The 12,584-nt window shown below is 35.0% G+C and overlaps 1 protein-coding gene and 1 pseudogene across 1 annotated transcript; one reads left to right on the plus strand and one right to left on the minus strand.

Annotated features, from left to right (window-relative positions):
- Window positions 1-380: 380 nt before the first annotated feature.
- On the minus strand, window positions 381-3,666 carry LOC120215586 (annotated as a pseudogene).
- A 486-nt stretch (window positions 3,667-4,152) lies between these two features.
- Window positions 4,153-6,134, plus strand: LOC120215551. The gene is made up of 3 exons (XM_039213206.1): window positions 4,153-4,422; window positions 4,624-4,693; window positions 4,831-6,134. Exons 1-3 carry the CDS (start codon window positions 4,153-4,155, stop codon window positions 6,132-6,134), a joined length of 1,644 nt encoding a protein of 547 aa, XP_039069137.1.
- Window positions 6,135-12,584: the final 6,450 nt, after the last annotated feature.

A 12,584-nucleotide genomic window follows, 5' to 3' on the forward strand; every position in this document is an offset into this window, starting at 1 on the left:
GGGTCCGTTATCAATACATATATGTTCATTTGAAAAATATTTTTAGATATGTCATTCTATGGTATCATCTTGGAATGCATTGAACTTGTGAAGGGAGGAAAGGTTGAATTTTCTTTGTTTGAAAAATCAAACTCACCAAAGGTAAATAATCAAATGTGACAAGGTTAGATATTTTAGCCAAGATTTGAAATTATTTGGGAACGATATTTATATATAGAACTTGTCGAGATATACAAGATCATACAATTTTATTTCTTTTTTTAAACTACAACACCCTTGATTTCTCTATATACATCGTTTTCCCCGGCAACTTTGCTATCTGATATGAAAATTTTAATAAGAATACGACGAACAACAATGGCTAGAAAACATTAAACATCGATCTATCACTTTCTTCTAAAAGATTAACAAAGAATCCTTGACGTCATAGTTCATCTTCTCTAGGTTAGGCTGCACGGCGAATTGAATCATCGGCGGCGGCCCGCAAGCCAACGCAAGAGTGCCTTCAGAGCCCTCCGGGATGTGATCCCGGAGAATAGTTTCCGTGACGAAACCCAAGCTATATTTCCATCCTTCCCGTACGGATTCTTGCACTACGTACCATACTTTCAACCGGTCATGCTTCTTCTTCGCCCAACCGTCGAGCTCGTCTTTCAGTAATATGTCATCTTCGGTTCGGTTCGCATACACAACGTACATCTCGGTTTCGTCCTCGGGGTCCTTTAGAATGGCTTGGATGACTTGGTAGATCGGAGTGATTCCTGTTCCGCCGGCTAACATTGCTAGTTTCTTGGCAAACTTGGGTTTGCCATGAACCAAAAAGTTACCTCGATCGGTGTATTCGATGTGACCCAAAGGACCCTTCACTTCTAGTGATGAACCGGGTGGGAGAGAGTCCAGATATTGTGACATTAGACCACCATTAGGAAATTTCGGGTGCACACCTTTGAAATAAATCTTGACCACTAGATCAAAGTAGCCAACTTCATTAATGGTGCTAGTTGGGGTATAGGCTCTCATGCAAAGCTTCTCGTCAATCACGGCACACAAAAATATGTGTTTCCCTACTGGCAATCCAAGCACTTGATGTTCGGACGGCAACGCGAATCGGAACCGACGAACGTCGTGAGAGATTGATGTTTTTTCGACGAGTTTGCATGGGATTTTCTCACGTGGTACCAATGCCACCGGTCTTGTTTGCGCCACTTCTTTAATAGGAGCTAAAGGGGGTAGCAGGTTCGACGCCCCATGCATAGAGCTATTAGGCGAGGATGCCGACGAGTCGGAGGTGTAACCCGATGTGGTCAACTCACCGATTCGGTAACTTTCGAGCAAACTCTTGGCTTTGTCCGAGTGAATAGCTTCGAACTCTTCGGTGCAGTCCGTTCCGGCGTTGATCAAAATACTGTCGGTTCCACCGGGGTGATCTTTGAGGAAACTAGTGCAATCATAGATATTACCATGCACGACGATCCAAGCCGAATCAACTGTGTTATGCTTCTTGATCTCGGACATAGAAAATGTTTTAGAGGCAGTGTTCATGAAAGGAGACGACAAACTCTTCTTCAAAGTTGAGTTCGCATCGGCGATTCCCAGGTGTCGTTCCTTAGCCATCCATCCACCGGACTGATTTCCGGGCAAAGTTGGGTGCTCAAAAACGATCCCGATTTCGCCTTTGTGCGGCTTGCATACGTTTGTTTTCACTCGGAACCAGCAGTTGTTCATCATTCCCTGTTACACACGATGAAACCATTTTTGGTCAAATTATAGTTTTGGTCATTGTAATAATAAAAAAAGTACATATTTAGTACTATACTTACCATAACATTCCAAATAAGCTTCTCGGGCTGGGTGTTTAGGGTCTCGTCCCAGGCGCGAACAGCTGTCTCTTTGGCACCCAAAAGGTCAAGCACTTCTACTTCCAGTGACCAGAAGCACCAGCACCAATATTTTCCGTATTTGTTTCCCTTCTCAGGGTGATCCAACGTGCACACGTGCCAGGATTCACCGCCGTCCATTGTTAGCTCCACACGTGTCACCTTCTTCCCACCACCTGTTGTCCATTATTCAAACAAAATGAACAATGTTTAATTATGGGATTATCTTCATTTCCACGATTCTTCCCAACAATAGGGGGAAAAAAGGATCCATTTTCATTGCACACGCGTTCCAATCTGACAACTTGTGTTTGTCTTTGTCCAAAAGACAAAAAAAACCATTTTTATTACAAGACAGCTTTACAGTGGTGTTATGAACCTAGTTGAAAGCAAATCATGTCCAGTTTTAAAGTTCGAATCCAAAGACCAAAAGATTCGATTTTGAAAGAAAAAAGTGTTTAACTCACCCGAATATGCATAGCCTCTCAGAGTGTACGGTCTCTGAGTCGTCCACGAGTTGATCGGCAAGATCTCTTCATGACAAGGCGTCGTTTATCACCGAGTTGATGTTTAACTCATTGATTACGTATTCCGGCTTATACCACCAAGCTGCAAACATTGCATCATCATGTTTGAATTTCCCATGCAAATAACTTTACTGCTTAGTAAACAATAAATAAAATTTTTACTATTATTATTTTTACCTTCAGCGTTGGTTAGCTCTGAATCAACATGAGAAGGAAGGACCTTATTATCTCTATGATGATAAAAATTTTCAGATTCTTTCGTGGTGACGATGATCCGTTTCAACCATTTCACCATTCTCCCGCCAATGAATCCTGGTATGATCATCCGAACCGGGAAGCCGTGGTCCGGTGTTAACCGCTCGCCGTTTTGCAAGTAAGCTAAGATGATATCACGAGACGGGTCCATGGCGAACTCCTTTTTAATGCTGGTTCCGTACTTGGATCCGCCACCTCCGGGCAACTGCTCGGCGCCTTCAAAACACACATTGAGGGCACCACGTTTCTTGCTGAAGATCCCACATCTTTTGAGCACGTCACACAACGGAACGCCTCTCCACACGGAAGTTGAAATCGCCGAAGCTCCCCAGTTGAAACCCAGCGTTGGTTTCGCCATGTTTTGTTCTTTACGTCGGTTCCCAGCGCAAACCAAGGTGGCCGGGAATTCATAACTTTGAAACTCGTTTACGAGCTGGTCCATGGTTAACTTCATCGGCCGTCTGACTAATCCGGTTATTTCGACGGTCCAGTCATCCCAGGAAGCTTTGGGGACGGCGCCGTGGTTACGGACGTAGTGGAGGCGAACCGGGGTGATGAAACCATGGTGCATGAGGCGGTTCAAGGGTGGTTCACTGTTGAAAGGGTGTTTCCCCGTGAGACGGATCAAGGAAGGGTTCCGCTCGATCCAGCTATCGGCGGTGGCTTCGTCTCGGGCGTCCAAGATCGACGGCTCTACCTCGTTGTTGGATTTGACAATCATGGCTTTATAATCGTTGATCTCGTCATTTCCATCTTCGCTGGAGGAATCATAATCATAATCATCATGGTTAACGTAAACATGTTTCACACGGCGGTGGTGAATTGGACCGGGCTTCAAGGGGGTGAAAACGCCGCCCAGAGCCGGTTCAAGCCCCCTGAACTGTCGATTATCGACGGAGGCCGCCATATCTATGAAGATTTTACTTGAGGAAAAGAAAGAAAAGATATCTCTTTTCGAACTTTATTCTTTTTCTTTTCGTGTTTCACTTTGAAAATGAAGAATAAGGGGGAGGATGAAGGTGTTTATATAGGCTCGTGGAGGCCATAAACTTGTCCAAGGAACAATGGGACTCTTTTCCACGATTGCGAGTGACAAAAACTCAAAAGTTTTTGTATTTCTAAATAAATAAATAAAATTTTGTTTTCGACTGAGAGGTCGGCGTCGGACCGGCTGAATCACCGAGCGGCGGCTCCATTGGCTGCACTGAGTCAATAAACCATTAGCCAGCCACACGATTATATAGACCGTCAGAGTAAATAAATATGCACCACTTATACGATAAAATATCTAGCAAATATGGTTCTTAAGATTATTTTTTTAAAATAAATTAATACATTGAAACAAAATTTTTCTGCCAAGTATTTCAACAAATCTGGAAATATGAAAACGAAGTATTAGAAATATACAATTTCCTGTGGCCTCTAAGAACAAGAGGGATACTATAAGAGTCCTTCTTGATGATAGAGGTAATAGGCTTGAAACTTTTGATGCTATGGTTAATGAAGTCGCTTCTTTTTACATCAAGTTACTTGGTACTGCTGACCCTTTGATCAAGGAAATGAATCCTTCCATTCTTCAAGAACTCCTTAACTATTCTTTTTCCCCTGAAGCTACTCCCTCTCTTGTTAAGGAAGCCTCTGCTGATGAAATTAAGAATGCTTTATTCAATCAAGGCAATGAAAAAGCCCCTGGTCCGGATGAATTCTCTTCTTTTTTCTTTAAGAATTGTTGGTCAATAGTGGGAGAAGACATTATTAATGCAGTAAATTATTTTTTCAGCAATAATTATATTCACCCAACTTTCAATTCCACTATTATTGCTCTTGTCCCCAAAGTTCCTAATCCTTGCAATGTTAAAGACTTCAGGCCAATCTCATGTTGTTCAATCATCTACAAGATTATTTCTAAAATCATTGTCACTAGATTGACTGAATACCTGCCTGATATTATCTCTTTAAACTAGTCTGCCTTTATCCGAGGTCGTGATATCATCGATAATGCTCTTCTTGCTCAGGAGATAGTGAAAGGATATGGTAGGAAATCCATCTCTCCAAGATGCTTAATGAAGATTGATCTTCATAAACTTTCGACTCATTAGACTTCGTTATTCAAGGAGACCCATGTGCATTTCCTCTGTTCTGTGCTCTTGAGCATTGGAAATTCTTATTAGCAATCCTTAAAGGCCTCCATCTTCCTCAAAAATTTATTGACTGGATACAAATCTGTTTCTCTCAAGCCAAGTACTCTATTGCTTTTAATGGTACTTTAATAGGCTATTTCAAAGGGGCCAGAGGTATAAGAAAAGGGGATCCTTTATCCCCTTATCTTTTCGTTCTAGCAATGAATGTCCTCTCCAAAATGCTAAATATTGCAGCTTCCAAAGGAGTCTTTGCTTTTCACCCAAAATGCAAGAAAATTGGGTTAACTCATCTCTCTTTTGCAGATGATTTACTGATTTTCTGCAAAGGAAATAAGGATTCAGTAGCTGGAGTATTGAGTGTTCTCCATCAATTTTACAAAGTTTATGGACTTCACTTAAATCCCTCCAAATGTGAGATCTTCTCAGCGGGTATCTCTCCTAGGGAAATTGAGAACTTTAAAATCATATCTGGCTTTAAAACAGGTTGCCTGCCTATTAGGTACCTAGGAATACCTCTTGTTACTCGAAAACTTTCTCTGAAAGACTGTGAACCTCTCCTTGATAAAATCAGGCAAAGGCTTCACCACTGGTCTACAAGAAACTTAAGTTATGCTGGCAGACTTGAGCTAATTAGATCAGTTCTTTTTAGTGTCAGTAATTTATGGTGTAGACAATTAATCCTCCTAGCTACTGTCTTAAAATCAGTGGATCAATTATGGTCAAGGTTCTTTTGGAAAGGAGCGAACAAATCAGCTGCTGGAGCTAGAGTTAGTTGGGACCAAATTTGTCAGTTAAAATCTGAAGGTGGATTAGGTCTGAAAAACACTACCACTTGGAACAAAGCTTGCATTATGAGCCTTATTAGAAAGATCCTAGCTGGAAATGGTTCGCTCTGGGTTGCTTGGCTAAATAGCTATGTTTTCAAGGACCAAAACTTCTGGCAGTTTAACATTGGATCTAATATCAGCTGGAATGTTAAAAGAATTCTCAAAATGAGAAATTCAGCATTCCCTCTTTTTTCTTCTGGGTTTCATCAGGTGAAGGAAATTTGGGGGAAAATCAGATTGCAAGGTCAAAAAGTGTACTGGCACCGTTTAGTATGGTACCCTATGCACCTTCCAAAGCATAGTTTGATTTCTTGGATGGCCATCTTAAACAGGTTACCAACTTGTGATCGCTTGCAACGCATGGGATTAGTCACTGCTGGTCTGTGCGTCAACTGCAGGGTTTTCAACAAAAGCAGGGATCACTTGTTCTCTCAATGCCCCTTGTCTATTGAACTCTGGAAATATGTTATTGGTTTGAATGGTATGAACTACTCTGCAATGACTTGAGAAGAAATGGTCTCTCATGCAAGCTCTATGTGGAAAGGGAAGTCTTTAATTACCACTATTCTGAAAATTTCTTGGAATGCTTATATCTACTTTTTGTGGCAAGAACGTAACCGCATACTGTTTCAAGGAAGATCTCGAACAATTGACAACTCGCTCAAGGAAATCATTGAAATAGTTAGTATAAGACTTAGTGGAAAAACTATAAATAGACTTGATTGCACTAACTTCCATCTTTGTAATGCTTGGAGTATAGTTTAACCATGTTCCTTTGTTTGTTTGTAATACTCCTTGTTTTGATTGGTGATTGGTTGTAAATGTACTTTGTTCTTTGATAATAAAATTATGATTTATCCAAAAAAAAATATACAATTTCCTGCAAAACAGAAAAAGGGCAAATAAAAATAAGAAGACCGAATTTGCTCAATAAGTACTATTTATTGGGTATGCTTAATTGTTGCCTATCTGCACGGATTAAGATTTGTTTAGTTACAATCTTAGTTTTTCTTATTTAATAAAATGTTCTGTTTGAATTTAAGGGGACTTAATTGGTCCTTCCTTTTATTAAGGGGATTTATGCACTCTGTATGAAAGTAGACGGACTGCTTTCACCCTATTATTTCTATCTACCTCATTGACTACCTGCTAACATTTGTCATAAATTACCATAACAAAAAAGAAAAAGAATCTTTATTTACTACATTATTTGAATAAAAGAAAAGGAAATGCATTAACTACACTTTTCTTCCTTTGTCATTTTAATTTCGGATTTCTCAATAGAAAATATAATATAACATCACACATTTACAGGCATTTCCTTCGAGAACTAAATTTTCAATTTTTTTAAAATTATATTTAATATTTAGTTTTTGTTTTAATTTAGTACTCTACCATTAAAACCTTAATGCATATAGTATCTAAATAATCTGTTTTGATCCGTTTTAGTATTTAAGCTTTCATTTTTTTTTAAAAATTTAACATTAAATTTTGAATTAGATACTAAAATAAAATAAAAACTAAACTTTAAGTATGATTTAAAAAAAATTAAAAGTTTAGATACTAAAATGAACCAAAAAATAATAATTTAAATACAAAATACGTAATTTACCCTAATTTATTTCGTTTTAAAAATATTTTTCCATGTAAGAGATTATTTTCTATTAAAAACAATGAACTAACCAAGATTTTCTTTCATTAAGATGTTATCATAATCACTGATTAATATATTTTGAATACTGATCCCTTCCCTCGATTGGTCGTGGTTTACCATTTTCTCATATATTGACAATTTTGTTTTCATTCGTAAGGTAAAGTAAAAACTCTATTCCATTAATTTTGTATGGTTAATTTTTTAACTTTTAATTATAATTATGTTGGATGGTTAAATTCCATCAATACTTACTAGTTGGTTTTTTTTTATTTATTAAATCGGTACAATTTATTTATTATGAAATGTTTTAATTTTTTATAGTTAAGATAACGGTATATTTTCTAAAATATTAACAACTCAATTGCATAATGAAATGACAATAAAACTATTTTTTAAAATTTCTTTTAATCGATCGTTATGTATATTTCACTAATATTTAAATAAATAATTAACCGCTCAAAAAATAAATAATTAAGAAAAAATATCAGTATATTAAAATTGTTTGAAAAAAATTAATTATTTGTAAATAAAAATTAAAATAGTTATAAAAAAGTCCAACATAATGTCACATATTTGGAAAATATACTAAAAGGTAATGGTCTAAAAGTAAAACCTTTTGGTATAGATTTTTCTTTACCATTTCTTACCAAAATATCTAAAAATCAATTATCAATCTTTGTGACTGAAATTATCCATAAAATATTCCAAAATTACCGTAATACATTTTATTTTAAAATAATAAATTATCATTATCATCTTGCAAATTGGGTACGGAATTTTGGGTTTTCCCCCTTCAAAAGATATATGTAATTGCTGATGTAGCGCAAGCAGAATTGAAGAATTATTACAGCCCGACTTTTGAAAAATTAAAACGGAATTAATTGACGAAATAATTTTTTGTTTCAAATAATAAATTTGTATGTCAACAGTTTTTTTAATTTAAAAAATCATTTGAGATAGAAAAAAGAGATTCAATAATTTTGTTAGAAAAAATAGACTTTCTATATCCTTAAGCCAATATAATAATTTCATTTTTATGTATAATATTAGTTACGTTATAATTAGTGCTTTAAGTAAAAAACAATAAGTGTGGTCAAATTGATGGAGCATTTTGCTTTGTTTTCAAATATAATACAATTGTGTATTTGAATTTGCATTGTCAGTCTCATCATTCCAGTAGATAAGTAGCATTGACATCTTATTTGTTTAGGGCTTGAACTTCATTTTTTCGTAATTATAAAAGAAATAATAACTTGGATTAATATTATTTTAGATAAAGAATGTAATTTATAAAGAGCTCATTAAAGTCTTTAATAAAACAATATTTTTTTTTATAAATTAAAGTATTTATATAATTTTACTAATATATTTTTAAATTTTATCAACAAATAATATACCATTTCATTTTAACAAAGTATCATTCATTTTTTTTAACTAATTTTACATTAATAGATATATAAATTAAAGATAGTGATGAATTCAAAAATATTTTTAAGGATAGACACATAAATATTAACAACACAATAGTTATGCAAGTGAGTAGACACAAATAAAATTTCAGAATGGTTAAAATCAATAAAATAAAAAGCTTACAAAGGTAAATTTAGAATTAGATGTCAACATATGCTTACCTAAACTACACTTAGATATGTCATTGAATAAAGATATAATATAAACTGAATTTCACTACATATGAAAACATTTTCATATAAAAATGTATTAAAAAGTGAGTATAGATAAAATAATTTATTTTTTGATTAATTTGGGTAAGTACAAAACATTATACATTCAAAGATAACTCTCAACTATTTATATTGAACGCTCATATTCTGACATTTTTTGTGCTCGAACCCATGACCATAAAGAATAATAATAATTCTTTTATCACCAAGGATATTTAGTTTTGCAGCATGGAGAAGCCAAAGGGCAGAAAGAGAAAGAAAACATGTGGGCGATTTTAAAGGGTTGATGACCAGCTAAGCGAGTGAGTTAAAAAGCTAAAGGTGACATGAGTTAACAGGTGGGGGAGGGGGAGTTAAACAAAGGGGGCAAATATGCAAATGGGGGACGTTGGCTCTTGGAGGAAGGGATGGGCCATGGGTTGTTTTTGTGTGCTGGGTTCTATCCCGTGTAGGCTGCTGCTGCTGCTGCCTACCAGACAAGAACAGTGTGCCTCAAACTCAAACTTCAATCTCTATGGTCCATACATTGATATTCAGGGCGCCACCTTTTCTTTTGTTTCTCCCCTTTTAAAGGTAAGCCGCGCCTCATGGAATATAAGGGATACTTCTCTTTTAAATATTTATTCAATGAATGCATGCATGTGTTCAAAGGCTCTTGGGTGGTAACTGGTAAAGGTTCTTCACCACGTGTTCAGACCTGATTACCCCTCACAGAACTACATGTATAGGAAGCGAACTCCAATTTCTTTCTTCGTTTACTGTCTTGATGCCCAATGAAGTTTCCATGAACGATCCCGTTAGATATGGTAGTAATGTTATTTATAAATTCATTCATTGCATATTTTTTTTAAAACAAAACATTTTCTCTCAGAAAGAAAGTTAAATAGTATCACAAAAAACAAATAAAACATAGAACAATGTTATGTTATCCATTCCGATTGAATTATAGTAACCAACAACAGCAGCACATTGTTTGGTATTATTCTGCAAATTTGTTAGTCAAATGATTGTTGATCAAGCCATGATATACCGTTTGATTAATGAATCCAACCAAGATTTTGCAGACAACTGTAGAAAGTGCACCAATACTCCCAGGTTATGACTTATTGAATCCTTTTTCCCTTTAATTTCATGCGACCCACCAAAAATGAACTTTTTCAAACCTAAATTATGCTGCCATTACTTTTGGCAATCCAAATAGCATTAAAATAAACAAATTAGGCAGATAACCCAAGCTAAGATATCGAACATATATAATTAATGTCACAAATTTATTATAAATGTTTATGGATACACTAAGCAATCAAATTATTATAAAATATTAAAGATATATGATTTGTTATTTTTTGTTTGACGTTAGTTGCTGTAGTATCAACATAATACTTAACGATGTCGACCTAATAATTTATATGTGAATGGTGACATGACAAAGAAATTGAATTAGGTGCCCAATCACACCATAATCAAAGATTGGTGGCGACTCCTCGAATAACGTTTTATTATTAACAGGTCACTAAATTATTCAAAACGAGATCTTTTAAAAATCAGATTTTAAAAACTAATTTTTTTTGTAAAAAAATTGTTTTGATGGCTTGGCAACTCAGCTAGGGACTTTTTTTCAGGCCGATAGTCAATTAATTAATTGTCTTTGCAAATGAAAATTATAAGTTTGTTCTAATTTGGTTTTTCATCCCTTGTGTGGTTTAAATAAATATTTGCTTGCAATTTAATTAACCACTAAATGTTTTGTTTTCGTTTTTCCTCGTTTGTTTTGTTTTCGTTTTTCCTCACACACTGCACAGCTGCATTTGCATAACACGAGCTAAAACCCCGCTCCGTCCAATTTAAGTATGAGTGAGAAACTATTCCCTCGTGTGGTTTTCACCTCCGTATGCGATAGTGGATCGCTCTTGGGGCTCACGTCTTATGTTCCCCGTGATGGTTTTCACCTCCATATAGACATAAGGAGTGTGTCCCCTCGAATTAAACTCGATCCGAAAGCCTGTAATAGGACAGGTTGAGGGTTTGGCAGCCCAAGAGGGCACCAACAAGGACAATTCGAGAACCTTTTACTTTAGAATCGAACCCAACATATAGTGAACCTAGAACCAGAACATAGGAAAAGCCTAACTGTTGAAAACATTTTTATGTTTCGATATAACAAATAAAGTGTTAATGAATTTTAAGATTTTATATTCTATTTATATATTATATTCGATTCAATTATTCAAATATCACAAATATTACTCTAAGTTTTCAAATATCAATTTTTACTCCTTACTCGATGGAAAATTGAGTTTTATACTTAAAGTATTTTTGAAATAATTTTTACAAAACATTTCGAAGCATAATCGAGTCAAAATTGAGTTTTAAATAAGTAAGTAACGATACCTTCTTAATGAGTATCGATACCCCTCAAACATCGAATGCAAAAGAGGTACTGATACCCTACAAGGTATCGTTACCCCTTTGTATAGTAGTACCTATACCTAGCTAAAGGTACCGATACCACCTCTTTTGATTTTGACTCCGAGAAATAACAGAATGCAAAATGGGTACTGATACCACGACCGGTATCGATACCTCTTTACATAGAAGTATCGATACACCCTTGAGAGGTATCAATACCTCTGAGTTTGCAACGGTCGAAATATTTGAATTTTATACAGGTAGTATCGATACCCCTGTGAAGGAGTACCGATACCCATACACTCCCAACAGTTTTTTTGAAGAGGAAAACATACAACAACGACTCTATTGACTACATGATCATCCCCAATGTTCAAAATTCATTCAAGGGGTATTTAAACAAGTCTTGAAGCCATTGATGAATAACAAGAAACAAATTTTGAGAAAGAATTCAAAGAAAGAAAGCCTTAAACTTATTGTTTGAGAAAATCAAGCCTACATCCTTTCAATATTCATTTTGCTTTCAAGAACACCATTTGTTCTCAAATTTATTCATTATTGAGTGTTCTTTCATTCAATATTGTTTTGCATACCTTAGAATATTAGCAGCTGCATTGAATACATAGTAACGCGTTGATGGTACTATTGTACTCTTAAGATACGATACATAGTAGAGTGATGATGGTATTATAGTATTCCTGAATATTGTACATTGATACCATGATGATGATATCTTGTACAAGTGACAAACATTAAAAGTGAAATATTGGTGACTCAAATACCTTGCATCTCATTTATATACCTTAGACCATGCATAAATAAAATTTGGAAAAGTGCATGTTATGATAGATAAGTGGGTAAATTAAACTTTACATTTATTATAAGTGATTTAGCATAAAATTCTTTATATATGACTTGATGATTTCAGGTATCTTCGAATTGGAAATTAATTTAGTATAAGTTCATTTTACATGTTCATATAATATCATAAAATATGTTTTGTATTTTCATTATATGATTTTTTATATCATCGATATGTTTTATTTTGTATTATTGATTATGACTCATTATGTAACACCCATATACGTATATACGTTTCCGTCTACGTATACAAGTGTCACATTACTTTAAAAACGGTTTACTAATTTTGTAAAGTCTTTAAAATTTTGTTGCAAACTTAATTCCACATAATTAAACATAATAAAAAAGTAT

The sequence above is a fragment of the Hibiscus syriacus genome, unplaced genomic scaffold (genome assembly GCF_006381635.1).
Source record: "Hibiscus syriacus cultivar Baekdansim isolate YM2019G1 unplaced genomic scaffold, ASM638163v2 tig00110123_pilon, whole genome shotgun sequence".
Classification (NCBI taxonomy): domain Eukaryota; kingdom Viridiplantae; phylum Streptophyta; class Magnoliopsida; order Malvales; family Malvaceae; genus Hibiscus; species Hibiscus syriacus.